Source organism: Coenobita brevimanus, chromosome 6 (genome assembly GCF_032717465.1).
Source record: "Coenobita brevimanus isolate Jiangsu-jjx chromosome 6, ASM3271746v2, whole genome shotgun sequence".
Taxonomy (NCBI): domain Eukaryota; kingdom Metazoa; phylum Arthropoda; class Malacostraca; order Decapoda; family Coenobitidae; genus Coenobita; species Coenobita brevimanus.
This window is the reverse complement of record NC_136959.1, coordinates 40,266,555-40,282,764: the sequence shown is the minus strand read 5'-3', so window position 1 is coordinate 40,282,764 and position 16,210 is coordinate 40,266,555. Positions and strand designations below refer to the sequence as shown.

Here is a 16,210-nt window from a genome sequence, read left to right as displayed (position 1 = left end):
CCTTGTTCTGAATGGTCTGTAGAGTGTTGTAGTGTGTTTTAGTGAGATTAGAAGTCCAAGCAGGGCTTGCATAATTCATCGCTGAATGTATGTATTGTTTGTATTCTGTGGTGGTGGTTTCATTGTTGTGTCCGAATGTTGTATGGGCAAGTGACCTTAAGGCATTGAATCTTGATGTTAATTTATCTCTAATGTTTGTGATGTTTAAATTACATTGATGTATGCACCAAGGATTTTGTGTAATTCACCGGGTCGGTCAGGATCACTTGATGGTCGTGATAGTCAGCTTTTACCCTCCCGGAAGGGAGCTGAGAGCTCATATAGTCCGATCTAAGGGCAAGGCTGTGATCTTCACACACGCACACACCCGTCCCCTTGCTCAAGGGGGACAGTAACCACCCACTTCGTCAGTGAAGCTTTTCGCAACCTGAGCGAGGCGCAAACTCCTGTCCACCAGTTGGCAAACGGGAACGTTACCACTGCACCAGCGAGCAATGTGTGTGTGTGTGTGTGTGTGTGTGTGTGTGTGTGTGTGTGTATTTACCTATATGTAATATACAGGAATTGAGCAATGCTCGTGTTGTCCTGTCTCCAGATCCACATTTATCTAATCTACTTTTACACACATGAATGTTTTTCGCCTGCACCACCTCTTCGTCTAAGTCTTTCCAAATTCTTATGTATTTACCTAATATACCTAATTGTGATATACAGGAAATGAGCAACGCTCGTGGGATCCCGTCTCTGTTTCTCAGTAAGTCAGATTTAGCTTTAAACTCGTTTAATTTTTTAGACTGGATGATCTCTTTGTCTAGACTATTCCACAGATCTATACTGCTATATGGAAAACTATATTCTTGATATCCTTCAAGCAGCTTGACTTCTTCAGTTTCATTCCTAGTCTTCTTGTTGCTCTCTTATCCCATACAAACAGATCTTGGTCAGTTTTATCTACTCCAATCATCGTCCTGAACATTGCAATCATGTCTCCTCTCTTTCTCCTTTTCTTTAAGGAAGGCAAATCCAGCTTTTCCAGCCTTTCTCTGTATGACAGATCTGCCAGACTGGGGACCATCTTGGTTGCTGTTCTTTGTATTCTCTCAATCTTGTTTATATCTTTCTTTTTGTGTGGGGACCACACTACCGCTGCATGTTCTAACCTGGGGTGGATCATGGCCACTATCAATATTTTTAACATCTTCTCATCCATATAATGAAATGCTACTCTTATGTTAGTCAAAAGTTTATACGTCTCTTTAACTATCTTGTTAACGTGTTTTTCAGGTGACAAATTATCCTGGACCAGCACTCCCAAATCTTTCTCTTCTCTCGCTTTTGTGATTGATTCATTACCGATCAGATAATTCAATGATGGCCTCTTGGTACTTTTACCCATTTCCAATATTTTACATTTCTTTGCGTTAAATTTCATTTCCCACATCCGGCTCCAATCATGTGTCCTATCCAGATCCTTCTGCGACATTTTACAATCCTCCTCAACCTCTTCCTTCCTCAAGATCGTTACATCATCAGCAAACAGACTTGCATAACTGTTTACTCCATCTACCACATCATTTACGTAAATCAGGAACATTACTGGCGTCAACACCAAGCCTTGAGGGACTCCACTTGTTACTTCCCTCCATCCAGACATCCTATCCTTTATTACTGTCCTCATTTGTCTGTCTCTCAAAAAGTCTCTCATCAATTCCAGGAGTTTCCCTTTGAGTCCTATTTACTCTAGTTTCCACATTAGTCTCGTATGAGGTACCTTGTTGAAGGCCTTCTCCAAGTCTAAATACGCACAATCCACCCAACCATCTCTCTCCTGTACCACGTCAATCGCTCATGAGTAAAAGCTCAACAAGTTAGAAACACATGACCTTCCACTTCTGAATCCAAACTGACATTCAGGCAAAACATTCATCAGTTCTAGATATTTTATCCATCTGTCTTTCAGGATTCTCTAACACAATTTTGCGACCATGCTGGTTAGAGACACTGGTCTATAATTCAGGGGTTCTTCCCTGTTTCCTCCCTTATAAATTGGTGCCATATTTGCCCTCTCCCCTTCTTGAGGCACTTTCCCCTCTTCCAGAGAACACACAATTGAACTGTGAATCTCATCCACCAGTTGTTCTCTGCATTGCTTTAGTACTGAATTAGAAATTCCATCAGGTCCTGGGGCTTTCCTTACATCTTGAGTTTCCAGTAATTTATACACTTCCTGTATCACCACCTTTATATCTTTTATCATCGGTACATTTCTAATCACTCCCTCCCGTTCCACAAACCCCTTTTCATTAGTGAAAACTGGTTTGAAACATTTGTTCATTATTTCAGCTTGCATTGCCGCATCTTTATAGACCTCTCCTTCTGTTTTCAGTTTGTTGATTCCTTCCTCTTGTTTCAGTTTGCCATTAACAAATCTGTAAAACAGTTTGGGTTCATCCTTGCATTTGTCTGTTATATCTTTTTCAAAATTCCTTTTTTCTTCTCTAAGTATTCTTGTGTATTCATTTATAGTTCTTTTATATTCTTCCTTTGTTATGTTGTTACCTCTCTTTCTCCCGTTGTTCCACACCTTATGTATCTCTTTTTTTGCTATCATACACCTTTTATTAAACCACTCCTTTTTCCTGTTTTCTTTCCCACATAGTCTTGGTACAAATTTTTCCACTCCCAAATTATAGAGGTCTAGAAAGATATCCCACTTCCTCTGTATCTCTCTTGTTTCTCTGAATATTCTCCAATCCACATTTTTGAAGTATTATCTGAATCCTTTGGGGGTAAGATGCAAATGAATGTGTTTGAATGGATGAGTAAATGGGGAGTGTGTCGTCCTGTCTCGGCTACCTCCCTTTCCTTGGGGGAAGCAGCCTAGGTATATAGATAGGTAGATAGATAAAATTTTCTTTCCCAGAGTTGTATCTTCGCTGCCTATAAAGCTCGTCTCTTGGCTCGACATTCCCTATTATCATCTGGAACTCAGTGACCACATGACACAAATACAGTATTTCAAAGATTCTATTACATCGGGTTCTTTGGTAAACAGTAAGTCAAATCTTGCTGGTGTGTCCTCACCTCGGAACCATGTCTCTTCTTTGACCTGTTGTTTTATCACATTATTCATTCTTATATTTAATAATATAGTGCCCCATGAATCTTCACTGCCTCCTGAGTCCCATTCCTCCCAGTTCACCTCTTTACAGTTAAAATCACCCACCAAAATTATATTGCTGCTTTTCACAATTATTTTTTGTAAATAACTAGCCATATCTGACAACATCTCCTGGTATTCGTCATCATTCCATGCTCTTGGCTTAGGGGGAACATACACTACCTCCATATCTCTCTTGCCATTCTCTCCATTTTCTAATTTCATAATTATCACTTCAGCCCTGCCTTCTCTCATTTCCACTGTACAATATCTACTTTTATATTGTTGCTTACAGCTATCATCACTCCTTCTCCTGTTTTACTTTTCTATCTCTTCTCCACAGTTTGTATTTACCATCTCCTATATGAACATCAGTATCTTCTCTTAACTTGGTCTCTACAAAACACATGACATCAGGTTCATGATCTCTCAAGAAATCGTTAATTTCGATCCTTGTCGATATTAAACCTTCAGCATTAGTATATACTACCTTCAAGTTATTTTTGATGTTTTTTTTTTATACCCTCTTCTCTCCTTCTCTCCGTCGGTACCACTTCCTCAATTTCTGATTTACAACTCTCCCAATAACTTCTCTTTTTCGTTTTCATATCCATCCCCCTTAGTTTCCTTCACTTCTAGTTCCTCACATACCACCTTCTTACTTTCATATCCATCATCATGTGTGTGTGTGTGTGTGTGTGTGTGTATGGTAGGGGAGTGTTGTTTATGGTGAGCTGTGGAATATGACTGTGCACCAAGGATTTTGTGTGTGTGTGTGTGTGTGTGTGTGTGTGTGTGTGTGTGTGTGTGGTAGGGGAGTGTTGTTTATGGTGAGGTGTGGAATATGATTCTGTTCTGCCATCCAGTTTGTGAGAAGGGTCATTGTAGATTTGGCTGGGGCTATTTTGAGCCTGTTTGTGGTGAACCATTCACGTAATGTATTAAGGTAAGATTGGAGGATATGTGCGACTGTGTTTGGATTTTGGTGTGTACGACTGTACGTGTAAGCATTATGCCGTCTGCATACGAAGCTATGATTATTTGTGGTGTGTGGGGTGTGGGTATGTCGTGTATGTATAGGTTAAAGAGAGTAGTGGACAAAACAGATCCCTAGATCCCTAGGGGATGCCGTTTGTGAAGTTTCTGGTACTCAATGACTGACTGGCAAATGTTACATGTGCACATCTGCCTGGTAAATAGTTTGCCAGCCATCATTTTGTGTTATTGTGCATGTTTGTGTTAAATATTTTGTTTGTGAGATTGTGGTAGGGGATGACATCAAAAGCTTTGTCATGTCTAGTGTGACTAGCAGTGTTATGTGTGGTGGTCTAGCTGAATTCTTGCCAGCAAAAATTCTGTGTAAGGTCTGTAAGAAGAGTGTTTGTGGAGTATAGCAGCCTAAAACTATGTTGTGATGGGGCTAGGGGGATGTGAGGTGTAACTAGTTGTAATACCAGTCGTTCAGTGACTTTGGAGGGGGTGCAGAGGAATGTGATGGGACAGTGTGAGGAAGGTAACATGGGGTCTTTGTTGGGTTTGGGGATATTGATGATAGTGCTATGCTTCCAGATGTTGGGTATTATGTTGTGTGAGTAGCTGTAGTTTGATATGTTGGTGAGTGCTTGTGTGCCTTGTGGTCCAAGGTGTTTAAGGTGTGTATTGCTTATGTTGTCTGTACCACGGTCAGATGAGTGCTTAGGGTTGCTAATGATGTGCTTTGTCTGGTTGTAAGTGAAAGGTACGAAGTCTAGGTCTGTGGAAAACTGTCTCTTGCGTCAGACAACACATCGGTCGTTGCGATGGGGGTTGAGATGGCTGACATGTGAAAAGTGATTGAGGAGAGTGTTTGCTTGTTTTTTGTTTGAGGATATGGTGTCGGTTGTTGTGATGGCAGTCTGTACAGTTTGCTGGTGTTTGTTTTGTGATCGTGTGTTTGGAGATAATTGCTGTATTCCAGTTTAGTTTTTGCTGTTCTGATATTGTATTGTTTATCTGAGTGTTGAGTTCTTGTATTTGTTGTACAGTGTCTTATGTATGGGGTGTTGGTGAATGTCAGTGTCATGTTGGCTGATGAAGCCTTTAATTTCTGATGTGTAGTTGGGGTTGTGTTTCTGTTGCCTCTAGGGATGTATCTTTGGTCTGCATTTTGAATAATCGCATTGAAAGTGTGCACAGTGGTGTTGATGTTTGTGATGGACATACTGTTTAATATTTCAAGGCGTTGTTCGATGCTGGCGGCCATGGAAAGGTTAAAACTGGACTGTATAAAAGTAGATATGGAGACAGGACAATATGAGCTTAGCTCAATTCCTGTATTCTACAAATAGGTAAATACACACACACACACACACACACACACACACACACACACACACACACACACACACAGCTCACCAACAGAGACAGAGCTCTCTGTGGATCGTGTGGAATTAATCGCCGAATCAGCAGCGAAAAGGAGACAATCCTTTTGTGATTATGTGAATGAATACATGAGTGGTGGTCCCGTCTGATATAGTGAAAAAATGACAGATTTCGACCAAACGAGAGTGCAAACTACAGTGGAAGTAGAAAGTTTTCGTAGGTTGCATCATGGTGGAAGGAGATAGTTCATTGTTTACATCTGGCGGCGGTGAATTTGCAGGCTTCTCCGATGAAGATAAGGGTAAAGGAAGTACTAAACTGAACCAGACAGGAGTAGCAGGAGTGACGAAAATGGCAGAGAGAAATGTCCAGTAGTTAAAATAGGTATGCACAATAATTGGAGCATTGCATGAATGGACTTTAGAAGAGGAGAAAGAGATTAAGATAATTCAGACCAAGCTGAAAAACATTTGCATACGCAGTGCTGAACAAGAAACGCAAGTTACGGAATTCAAATTGAGTAACAAATCTGCCTCAAATGAAGTAAAACAGCTCAAGAGGGAAAATAAGAGGTTGGATGAAGAAAGGGACAGGATGAAAAGTCAACTATATGAGCATGAATCAAAATCAAGGATGCATGATGAACATATTAAGGAAATCAAGGAGCAACACAAGGTGTAAGAAGGAAATATAAATTTGGAGGAGATTATAGAACAACAAAGCAAGGAAAAGGTGGAAAAGGAAGCGGTTAGGGTACTAAGAATAGAGATTCTTTAGTCAGGGATGTAGCAGTATAGAAAAAATGCTTGTTAATTTCAGAACTAAAAGAAAACCGTATGACAGTATTATTATAAAGGGAAAGAGAAGAACTGAGTAAGGCTAAAGAGGTAGTATCAGTAGTAATGGAGGGAACAACAAAGCTCAAGAAAAGATTGAAGAAGTGTTTAGGCAAAGAAAGTGTGAGGATGGAGGGGCGAGGCCACTTAAAGTTAAGTCTTAGGTAATGGTAAATGAAACCATCAACAGAACATGGAAATTATCAGGCAAAGGGGAGTTCAAGAATGTTTGGATAAGGAGAGATGCAAATGAGGAAGAAAGAGCTAAAATAAAGGAGCCAGTAAAAAACAAATTCAAGAAATGAACAGAGAACGGAAGAAGAGAAGACAGTGTTCTACTGGAGAGGTATGGATCAGAACTAAGGAAGTGGTACCAACAGAGAGAGGAAGAAAAGAGGGAATAAAGAACAACGAAAAAGTTTGGAAAGTGGCATATACTAATGTTGATGGTTTAATATCGGCAAGGATAGAAATCAGCGATTTCTTGAGGGTACTTGAACCAGATATTATGTGCTTTTTAGAGACCAAGTTAATACAGGACATTGATATCCATATGGGAGCTGGTAAATACAAACTGTGGAGAAGAGACAGAAAAGAAAAAATGGGAGGAGTGATGATAGCAGTGAAGAACATCATTGTGGATAATGTGGAACTGGGAGAGGGTAGGGCTGAAGTGATAAATATGAAATTAGAAACGAGAGAATGGCGGGAGAGACATCGCAGTGGTATATGTTCCCCCTAAGACAGGGGCATGGAATAATGATGAATACCAGGAGATGTTGTCAGACATGTTTAGATATCAACAGAAAGTGACTGAGAAAAGCAACAATGTAATTCTGGTGGGTGATTTTAATTTTAAAAAGGTGAACTGGGAGGAATGGGACTCAGGAGGCAGTGAAGATTCGTGGGGCACTATATTGTTAAATATAGCAATGAATAATGTAATGACCCAATGGGTCAAAGTAGAGACAAGAATCAGAGGTGATTACATGCCAGCAAGACTAGATTTACTGCTAACCAAAGAACCTGATGTACTTGAATCCTTGAAATATCTGTGTCCTGTAGAAAAAAGTGATCATGTGGTCATTGAGTTCCAGATGACAAAAGGGAACATAGTGCCAAGAGGTGAGCTTTATAGGCAGGGAAGAGACAACTTTGGGAAAGCAAACTTTACAGGGTTGAGGAAATTTTTAAAAAATGCAGATTGGAGAAAATTCAGAGAAATGAGAGATGCAGAGGAAGTGGGATATCTTTCCAGACCTCTATAATTCGGAAGTGGAAAAATATGTTCCAAGAGTAAGTGGGAAAGAAAACAGGAAAAAGGACTGGTTTAATAGAAGGTATATGACGGCAAAAAAAAAAGAGAGGGACATGGCATGGAACAACTGGAGAAAGGGAGGTAACAATAGAACAAAGAAGGAATATAGAAGAACTAGAAATGAATATACAAGAATATGGAGAGAGGAAGAAAGGAACTTTGAAAAAGGTATAATTAACAAATGTAAGGAAGAACCCAAATTGTTTTATAGATTTGTTAATGGCAAATTTAAACAAAAGGAAGGAATCACCAAACTCATGGCCTTTGGTTCCTTCTTCCTCGCAAAAAAAAAAAAAAAAAAAAAAAAAACTGAAAATAGTAGAGGTCTATAAAGATGAGCAGCAATGCAAGCTGAAATAATGAACAAATGTTTCCAATCAGTTTCACTAAAGCAGTGGTTTCCAACCTTTTCTATTTCTCTCCCCCCCCCTCACTGAATGACACATTCCCTGCACCCCCCTTCCTCAAATACTGTATTTTACTGGCATGGTTGGCACCTGTCCATAAATATCATAGATTCTTAATCTTTGAAATTGTTTATATATTCAGATAACTAGATTTCTTATTCATATCTGAAATATTTTCTCCATATTTAAAAATTACTTAATTCCATCATAATTCATAGTTTTCAAATATAATTACCCTCTTTATCAAGTCATCGCGCCCCCCCAAGTAGCCCTTTGTGCCCCCCTAGGGGGGCGTGCCCCACAGGTTGGAAAACCACTGCACTAAAGAAAAGGATTTTGTGGAGCAGGAGGGAGTGACTAGAAATATAGTGATAAAAGATATAAAGTGGAAGTGCTGGAAGTGTATAAATTATTGGAAACTCAGGATGTAAGGAAAGCTTCAGGACCAGATGGAATCTCTACGTGGGTACTGAAAGAATGCGGAGAACATCTGGCGGATAAGATTCTCGTATTAATTGTGTTTTCCCTGGAAGAAGGGAAAGTGCCTCGGGAGAGGAAGATGGCCAATGTGGTACCAGTTTATAAGAGATGAAACAAGGAAGTACCCTTGAATTATAGACCAGTGTCCCTGATCAGCAGTGTCGCAAAATTGTGTGAGAGAATCCTAAAAGACAGATGGATAAAATATCTGGAAGAGATGAACATTGTGGCTGAAAGTCAGTTTGGATTCAGAAGTGGAAGGTTGTGTGTTTCCAGCTTGTTGAGCTTTTACTCAAAAGCAATTGACATGTTACAGGAGAGAGACAGTTGGGTGGATTGTGTGTACAGTATTTAGATTTGGAGAAAAGCCTTTGACAAGGTACCCCACAGGCGACTAATGTGGAAATTGGAACACATAGGATGACTGAAGGGAAACCTCCTGGAGTGAATGAGAGACTTCTTGAAAGACAGACAAATGAGGAGTGTAATAAAGGACAGGATGTCTGGATGGAGGGAAGTAACAAGTGGAGTTCTGCAGGGCTCGGTGTTAGTGCCAACAGTGTTCCTGATTTATGTAAATTATATTGTCAATGGAATAAACAGTTATGCAAGTCTGTTTGCTGATGATGCAAAGATCTTGAGAAGAGTAGGAGTTGAGGATGACTGTAAAATGCTGCAGGAAGACCTGGATAGGATTCATGATTGGAGCCGGATACAAGAAATGAAATGAAATCCATCCATCATCCAATCCTATGTTGCCCCTTGAGAAACCTAGGAGCCCGGGGTTAGGCAAGTTGGTCCTGGCATTTAAGATGAGAGTAACCGGCCTCACTCATCCCTGAGTGGCATTACATGAGCAGTAAACCCCAACCACCCCTTGGATATAAATCTTCACCAGCTCAATCCAATTGGAGCACTGTTATTACCCACTAAACCACCAGGAGCCAAAATTTGGTTATATGGTTACCACCCAGCGTAGTAAATGGTTTCCTGGTGTACATGAGACCATTTGGCTTGTGACTCAGTGTAGACTCACCCTCAGGCAGAAGGAAGAGGAAAGAATGAAGGAAAGAAAGACACAAGCGGGAGTGCAAAGTCACCCGTAGGCAGAGGAAGGAGGAAAGAATGAAGGAAAAAAAGACAGAGGAGGATGGATGGAAAGAAGAATGGAGGAGAGGAAAGGGCAGACACCTGAGAGCAGCACCATATCAAGTGAGTGGATGGTGAGTGCCCCCACCTACTACATAAATCACGCAAAAAAAATGTTAAATATTGGAAATGGGTAAGAGAACCAAGAGGCTATCACTGAATTATATGATTGGTATCGAACCAGTCACAAAAGCGAGAGAAGAGAAAGATTTGGGCGTGCTGGTCCAGGATAGTTTGTCACCTGAAAATGACATTAACAAAATACAGTACCCTTGCGTCCAACACGCGTTTGTCCAGCACGGAGAGCAAAAAATTAGTACGATTTAATACAATTTAATTACTGTAACATGGGTGCATTAGCATAACACGCACGGAGCTCCAAGAAGTGGGCGAAATCCGCGGAGTTCGCCTCTAGCACAGTCGCCCCTGGTACAACACGTTCATACTGGACGTTCCTGTGATCCTGACAGCCAATCAAAACTTTTGATCAAGTAGCCTCCCCCACCCACTATCATGACGTGATCGTGATGTCGCCCAATCAAAAATGCTTCTGCTCTCACGTGATGTTTTGTTTACATTTCTCCCGCCGCAGTGCCACTCAGTCGCATAATTCGCATTGGAAGGTGCTTTTTTCTCGCTGCATTTTCTGCCCTTGCAACTGGATTTTATCCAGCCCACGATGCTTAGGAAGCCTTCTGAGAACCCCAAGAAGCGGCGGCACCTCCCTCAGGCCACCAAGCTAGAAATCATCGAGAGGAAGAAGAAAAGGGAGAGGAAAGTGGACATCGCCAAGGCTTACGACGTGAATGAAGCCAACGTGAGGACCATAATAAAAATCCAAGACAAGATCCTGGCAGCAGTGAAGGCTTATGGAATGCTAGGACAGGCAGAAGCAGGACTTTCCATGGATGTGGATGAGGATAGTGTTTCTGAGTGTGATTTCGCAGGATTTATGAGGGAGGTTGAGGAGGAGCAGCAGCCATTACCCGCTAGTGACACCAGCAACAATCCTCCGGGGACCCAGTAGGACTACCTACAGCCTTGGATACCACCTTCCATTCCCAGCAAGCCCACCAACACTATCCTAAAAGGTTAATTATCATTCATAGTACAGCACCATTTATTATAATTACAGTAGTACCAATATATGTAAAAGTATATGGTAGGTATTTAGGGTGACTTTTCCTAGGGTTGCTGACATAATTCATTTTTCCCCATAAGCTCTGTTGTTTGTCCAACACGTTTTTGGTCCAACACGGGACTTGTGCATGACAATATTACCATGTTGGACGCAAGGGTACTGTAGTTAGAAAGACATACAATCTCTTGACTGAAATAAAAGTGGCATTTTATGAAATAGATGAGGAAATGATGAAAAAATTGATAGTGGCCATGATCCACCCCAGGTTGGAATATGCAGCAGTAGTGTGGTCCCCACGAAAAAAGAAAGATATAAACAAAATTGATAGAATACAAAGAACAGCAACCAAGATGGTCCCCAGCCTGGCAGATCTGTCATACAGAGAGAGGCTGGAAAAGCTGGATCTGCCTTCCTTAGCCGGCCGCATCCCGACGACATATGGATACGTCACCACGTTTTGCCAGATTGACACCCGACAACGTATCCATACGTTATGCATTTGCAAGGTCCGTCATTTGCACATTTTTCAAGTTTCACGGGTGAGTTTTGGTAGGCATATGTGGGAGACCTTCTTCTACCCAATGCCAGGCGGGGATAATGCCTAGCCCCACCTGACCCCTTCTCCCTCCCCTCACGCCATTTTCTCGGCAACTCACGTGTTAGCAGTGACCTGGCCAGTAAAGACATGTCGCATCACGGTCTCTCCAATTATGAAATTCAAGGCGATAGTGATTCCTGAGGTGGAGGACAAAGGAGGAAATAAGCCAGAGGAAGAAGCAAACAGAAAAGATGAGGCGGTAAAGTTGTAAAAGAAGGTGCCATATGTTGATGTTTTTGGTGAGTGAACAACGCTTATATCGCCTATATTATTGTCTGAAAACCAGCATACTCTTGTACTACATATAAATTCGTACCAAATGAATAAATATCTAACCAGTTATGCATGGTTTGAAATATCAACCCCTCTCATAGAAAACGTTTTCTCTCGAGCCTGGCTTGAGAGAATGCGGTAACAAGGTAAAGGTATTCTTACTTCTACCGTATTTCTAAACTCAACTGAGCACTTTCTCTCTGAATTTTCAATGTTTTTCATGAAAAGCAGAGGTTTAAGCCAAAATAAAACTTTCCTAAAATCTGCCGGCATTGGTGAAAAATCTGCTGGGACACTGTGGGTTAGAAGAAAGGATGTTTTTCTTCAAGTGTATATAAACAAGAACTAAATATTTAGTTTTTCTTCATTTTTTGTGCACCACGAGGTGTGATAAAAGAATGGTAATTGCGCAATCCTTGGGTTTAATGTTCTGCTGAATCAGAAGTAGTTGGATGGTACAGTAATTGGATGATGATGGAACGTAAAGATGAAGTCCTAAAGGGGTCGGGTCCAAAGTTATTGATTTTGCCTTTTGTGATTGTACCTGTTGAGCAAACTTTCTTGATTACAAAAATTTTGAGAATGGAGATTTTACTGTATACATTGTTTATATCCATGCTTTCCTGATTTATAACTTAGATCTTTAGAGCCTAAGAGAAAAAAACAAATGTAAAGTCATGAGTGCTTAGTGAGGAATTGGAAAGATAATGCTGAGGATCATGTGGAAATATGTGAAACTGGGATGGAATGATTATGATTAAATGGAACAGACTGGTAATCAGGTGTATAAAGTGCAGAAAGCATGAAGAAAACTTTTACCTTCAGTGAAACCATGTACAACGCTAGGTGGTAACCAGATAACCAAACCATACATGCTCCCTACGTGTCAAGTGGGTTGGTGGGGGGTTAGTGCCCCTCCCTGTAAAACAAATAACTCAGAGTCAAATGGCCACCCCGTACGGGATGATGGCGTCTGGCAGTAGATAGATAGATAGATAGTTTTGTTTCCAGTTGATAATGACAGTAGTGTTAGTTTTTTCTTTGGAAAATCATATTTAGTTTATTTATTGATAGCAGCAATTCACCTTTATTTCATGCACACTAATACTGTTAATCATTGCAGTTGGTGTTTTTGCAAGAAGAAAGATACGTTGAATTCCATGGTCAAGCAGGTCGGTGGTTTCGAACAAGAATACCAAAATTTGGACGTGATCTGGCATATCATTACCCATCTTGTGATCTCTATCTTGCTACATCTGGGTAAGTCACAATGTGTATATGAATATTAGACATTGCTTTTGTATGTGTGCATGTACTGTCCAGTGAAATGTATTGTCAGATGAGTGTAAGGTTCACTGTTCACCTCAAAATGTACAGACCATTCAGTTGTGAGAGTCATCTCAGCTTTAGAAAGCATGTCTACTGAGTGAAAGAGTGATTAAACAACAAGAGGGACCTGCTTGGAGCTATTTGACTGCCGTATTTGCGATGTTGGTCACTACGCAGTGCATTGGCTGACTGTATTTGTGTGTGTGTGTGTGTGTGTGTGTGTGTGTGTGTGTGTGTGTGTGTGTGTGTGTGTTCTTACCTAATTGTATCTTTACAGGAATGAGTCAAACTCGTACTGTCCCGTGTCTTAAACCATATTTATCGTACATATCCTTAAATTTGTGAATTGTTTTGGCACACACTATTTCATTCGGTAGTGCATTCCATTGATCAGTTGCTCTGTTTAGGAAACTGAATTTCCTTACGTCTTTATCACCTCTCTTCTTATGCAGTTTTTTGCAGTGTCCTCTTGCTGATGCTTCTCCATATGTTAAGTAATCATTTATGTCTATTTTCTCCTTCCCTGATATGCACTTATATAGCATTATCATGTCACCTCTTTTCCTTCTCTCCTGTAGTGTTGGTAGATTCAGTTTATTTAGTCTTTCTTTGTAGCTTAGGTCCCTTAAGCTTCGTATCCATCTTATAGCGGCCCTTTGAACTTTTTCAGTCTTGTCTATGTGCTTTTTGAGATGAGGACTCCAGACTACTGATGCATATTCCAGGGTTGGTCTAATGAATGATGTTATTATCCTTCATAGCATGTCTTCATTTATGTATGTGAATGCTATTCTCATATTTGCAAGCAGTGTATACATGTTCCGTACCTTCTCGCTGATGTGGTCAGCCGGAGATAGTCTGTTATTGATAATCACACCTAGGTCTTTCTCTCTTTCTGATGTGTATAGGGTTTTATTTCCTAACTTATGATCCCAATCAGGTCTTTTTCCACTTTTACCAAACTTGATTACATGACACTTGTCCACATTGAATTCCATTTGCCATGTACTACTCCATTCATGAAGTTTATTTATTTCTTCTTGTAGCTCTTTACAAGAGTCTGTGTTAGTAATTCTCCTTTGTATTTTTGCATCATCTGCAAACATATTCAGATAGCTCTCATTTCCAGTGTTACTGTTTATATCATTTATATACACTAAAAACATGATTGGTGCCAGCACTGCACCCTGTGGTACTCCACTAGTCACTTCTTTCCATGATGAGTAGTTTCCTCTTAGTAGTGTTCTCATTTCTCTTATTATGAGATAGTCTTGCATCCAACAAAACAGTTTGCCTCGAATTCCTCCTTGATGGTACTTTTTCCATAAAAGTCTTTGGTGTGGTACTGTGTCAAAAGCTTTCTTGAAATCTAAATATATACTGTCCACCCATCCTTCCCTTTCCTGTATTGTGTTTGTTACTCTGTCATAGTAGCTCAACAGATTAGTAACACATGATTTTTCTTTTCTGAAACCAAACTGTCTTTCTGTTATCATACTGTGTTCTTCTAGATGATTTACCCAAGCTTTTCTTATAAGCTTTTCTAATACCTTGCATACAACACTGGTCAGTGATACTGGTCGGTAGTTGAGTGGATTTTGTCTATTTCCTTTCTTGAATAAGGGGACAATATTTGCTTTTTTCCAAATATCAGGTAGTTTACCTTGACTCAAGGATTTCTTGAAAATTAAAAATAATGGTTTACTTAACTCCTTTGCACATTCTCGTAGTACCCAACATGAAATTTCATCAGGACCACTTGCTTTTCCTCTGTCTAATCTACTTAACTCCTCCTGTATTACTTTTTCTGCTATTTGTATATCTGGTAGTATGTGTGAACATGCATGTTCCACATAGTCCCTCTCAAAATTTTTTTCTTCTGTAAAAACTAATTGCAAATTCTTATTTAGTGCTTCACAAATATCTTTCTCTTGTGTATAAGTGATTCCCTCATCCGTAATTGATTATATTATATCTTTTACTTTGGTTTTGCTTCTGATATAGCTGTAAAACAGCTTTGGTTGGTCACTACTTTTATTTATTATATCCTCCTCAAACTGTTTTTGGGCTTCCCTCCTTATTCTTGTATAATCATTTCTTGCCTGTTTGTAATTATTATACGCCCTTTCACTATTATGTCTTCTGTATCTATTCCACAACAAATCTCTTCTTTCTTTTGATTTTTTACATTCTGTATTGAACCATTTCTGTATTTTCTTATCTGCTTTTTTGTGCTGTGGGATGTACTTCTGGACTCCTATTTCATAAAATTCACAGAATTTTTTATAAACAGCATTTAAATCTTGTCCTCTAAGCTCATTTTCCCAATCAACTTCTAAGAAATACTTCTTTAGGTCTTGATAATTTCCCTTTTTATAGTTTAGGCTCTTTTTGTAACTGTCATTGCTGTTTACTATGTCATATGCTATCCTGAAGTTATAATTTAGTACTGCATGATCGCTTTTGCTGAGTGGAGGGTGATATATTAAACTGTCAATATCATTTTCTTGCCTAGTAAATACTAGATCTAGCACTGAAGGTACTTCAAGTCCTCTTTTTCTGGTGGTTTCCCTCACATGTTGCGTTAGGAAGAACTCTTGTACGAGATCCAGGAGCTTTTGGTCCCAACAGCTTTCTTGGCTAATTATATCTAGAGTATTCCAATTTATATTTGTATTGAAATCCCCAGTTAGTATAATTCTTTCTGATTTCTCTTCCATTTTATATACAGTAGTAATGATCTTAACCTCTGAATTGTACTCTCTACCAGGTCCTCATATTCATCTCTTTCCCATGTGTTTGATCTGGGTGGCATGTACAAATTGGCTACAATTACTTTACCTTCAGATATGTTGATCTCTACTGCAGTCAGTTCTACTTGTGATGCTATGTCTAGTTTTATTTCATTGACTTTTAGATTTTTCTTAGTTTTATCTATCTATCTATCTATAGCCCGACGCCCTAATCCCGCAAAGGGTGGCCGCAGACAAAATGCCTCCAAGTCGCTCTGTCACCCACCATTTGACTACCCTCCCCCCAACTCACCCCCCCCTCCCTCATATACCTCTCAACTCCATCCCTCCACCTCATCCTTGGTCTACCCCTCCCTCTCCCTCCCTCCACCTCACCTACATACACCTTCTTAGTCAGTCTTTCAT

At 40.0% G+C, this 16,210-nt stretch overlaps 1 protein-coding gene across 1 annotated transcript in view; it reads left to right on the top strand.

Moving 5' to 3' along the window:
* The window catches only part of LOC145401028 (nucleolar protein 10-like), a 259,963-nt gene that overhangs the window by 109,797 nt on the left and 133,956 nt on the right, over positions 1 to 16,210 (top strand). The window contains exon 4 of the mRNA XM_080273404.1: positions 12,847 to 12,983. Coding sequence (XP_080129530.1) covers positions 12,847 to 12,983 — 137 coding nt within the window. The remainder of the gene's footprint in view (positions 1 to 12,846; positions 12,984 to 16,210) is intronic.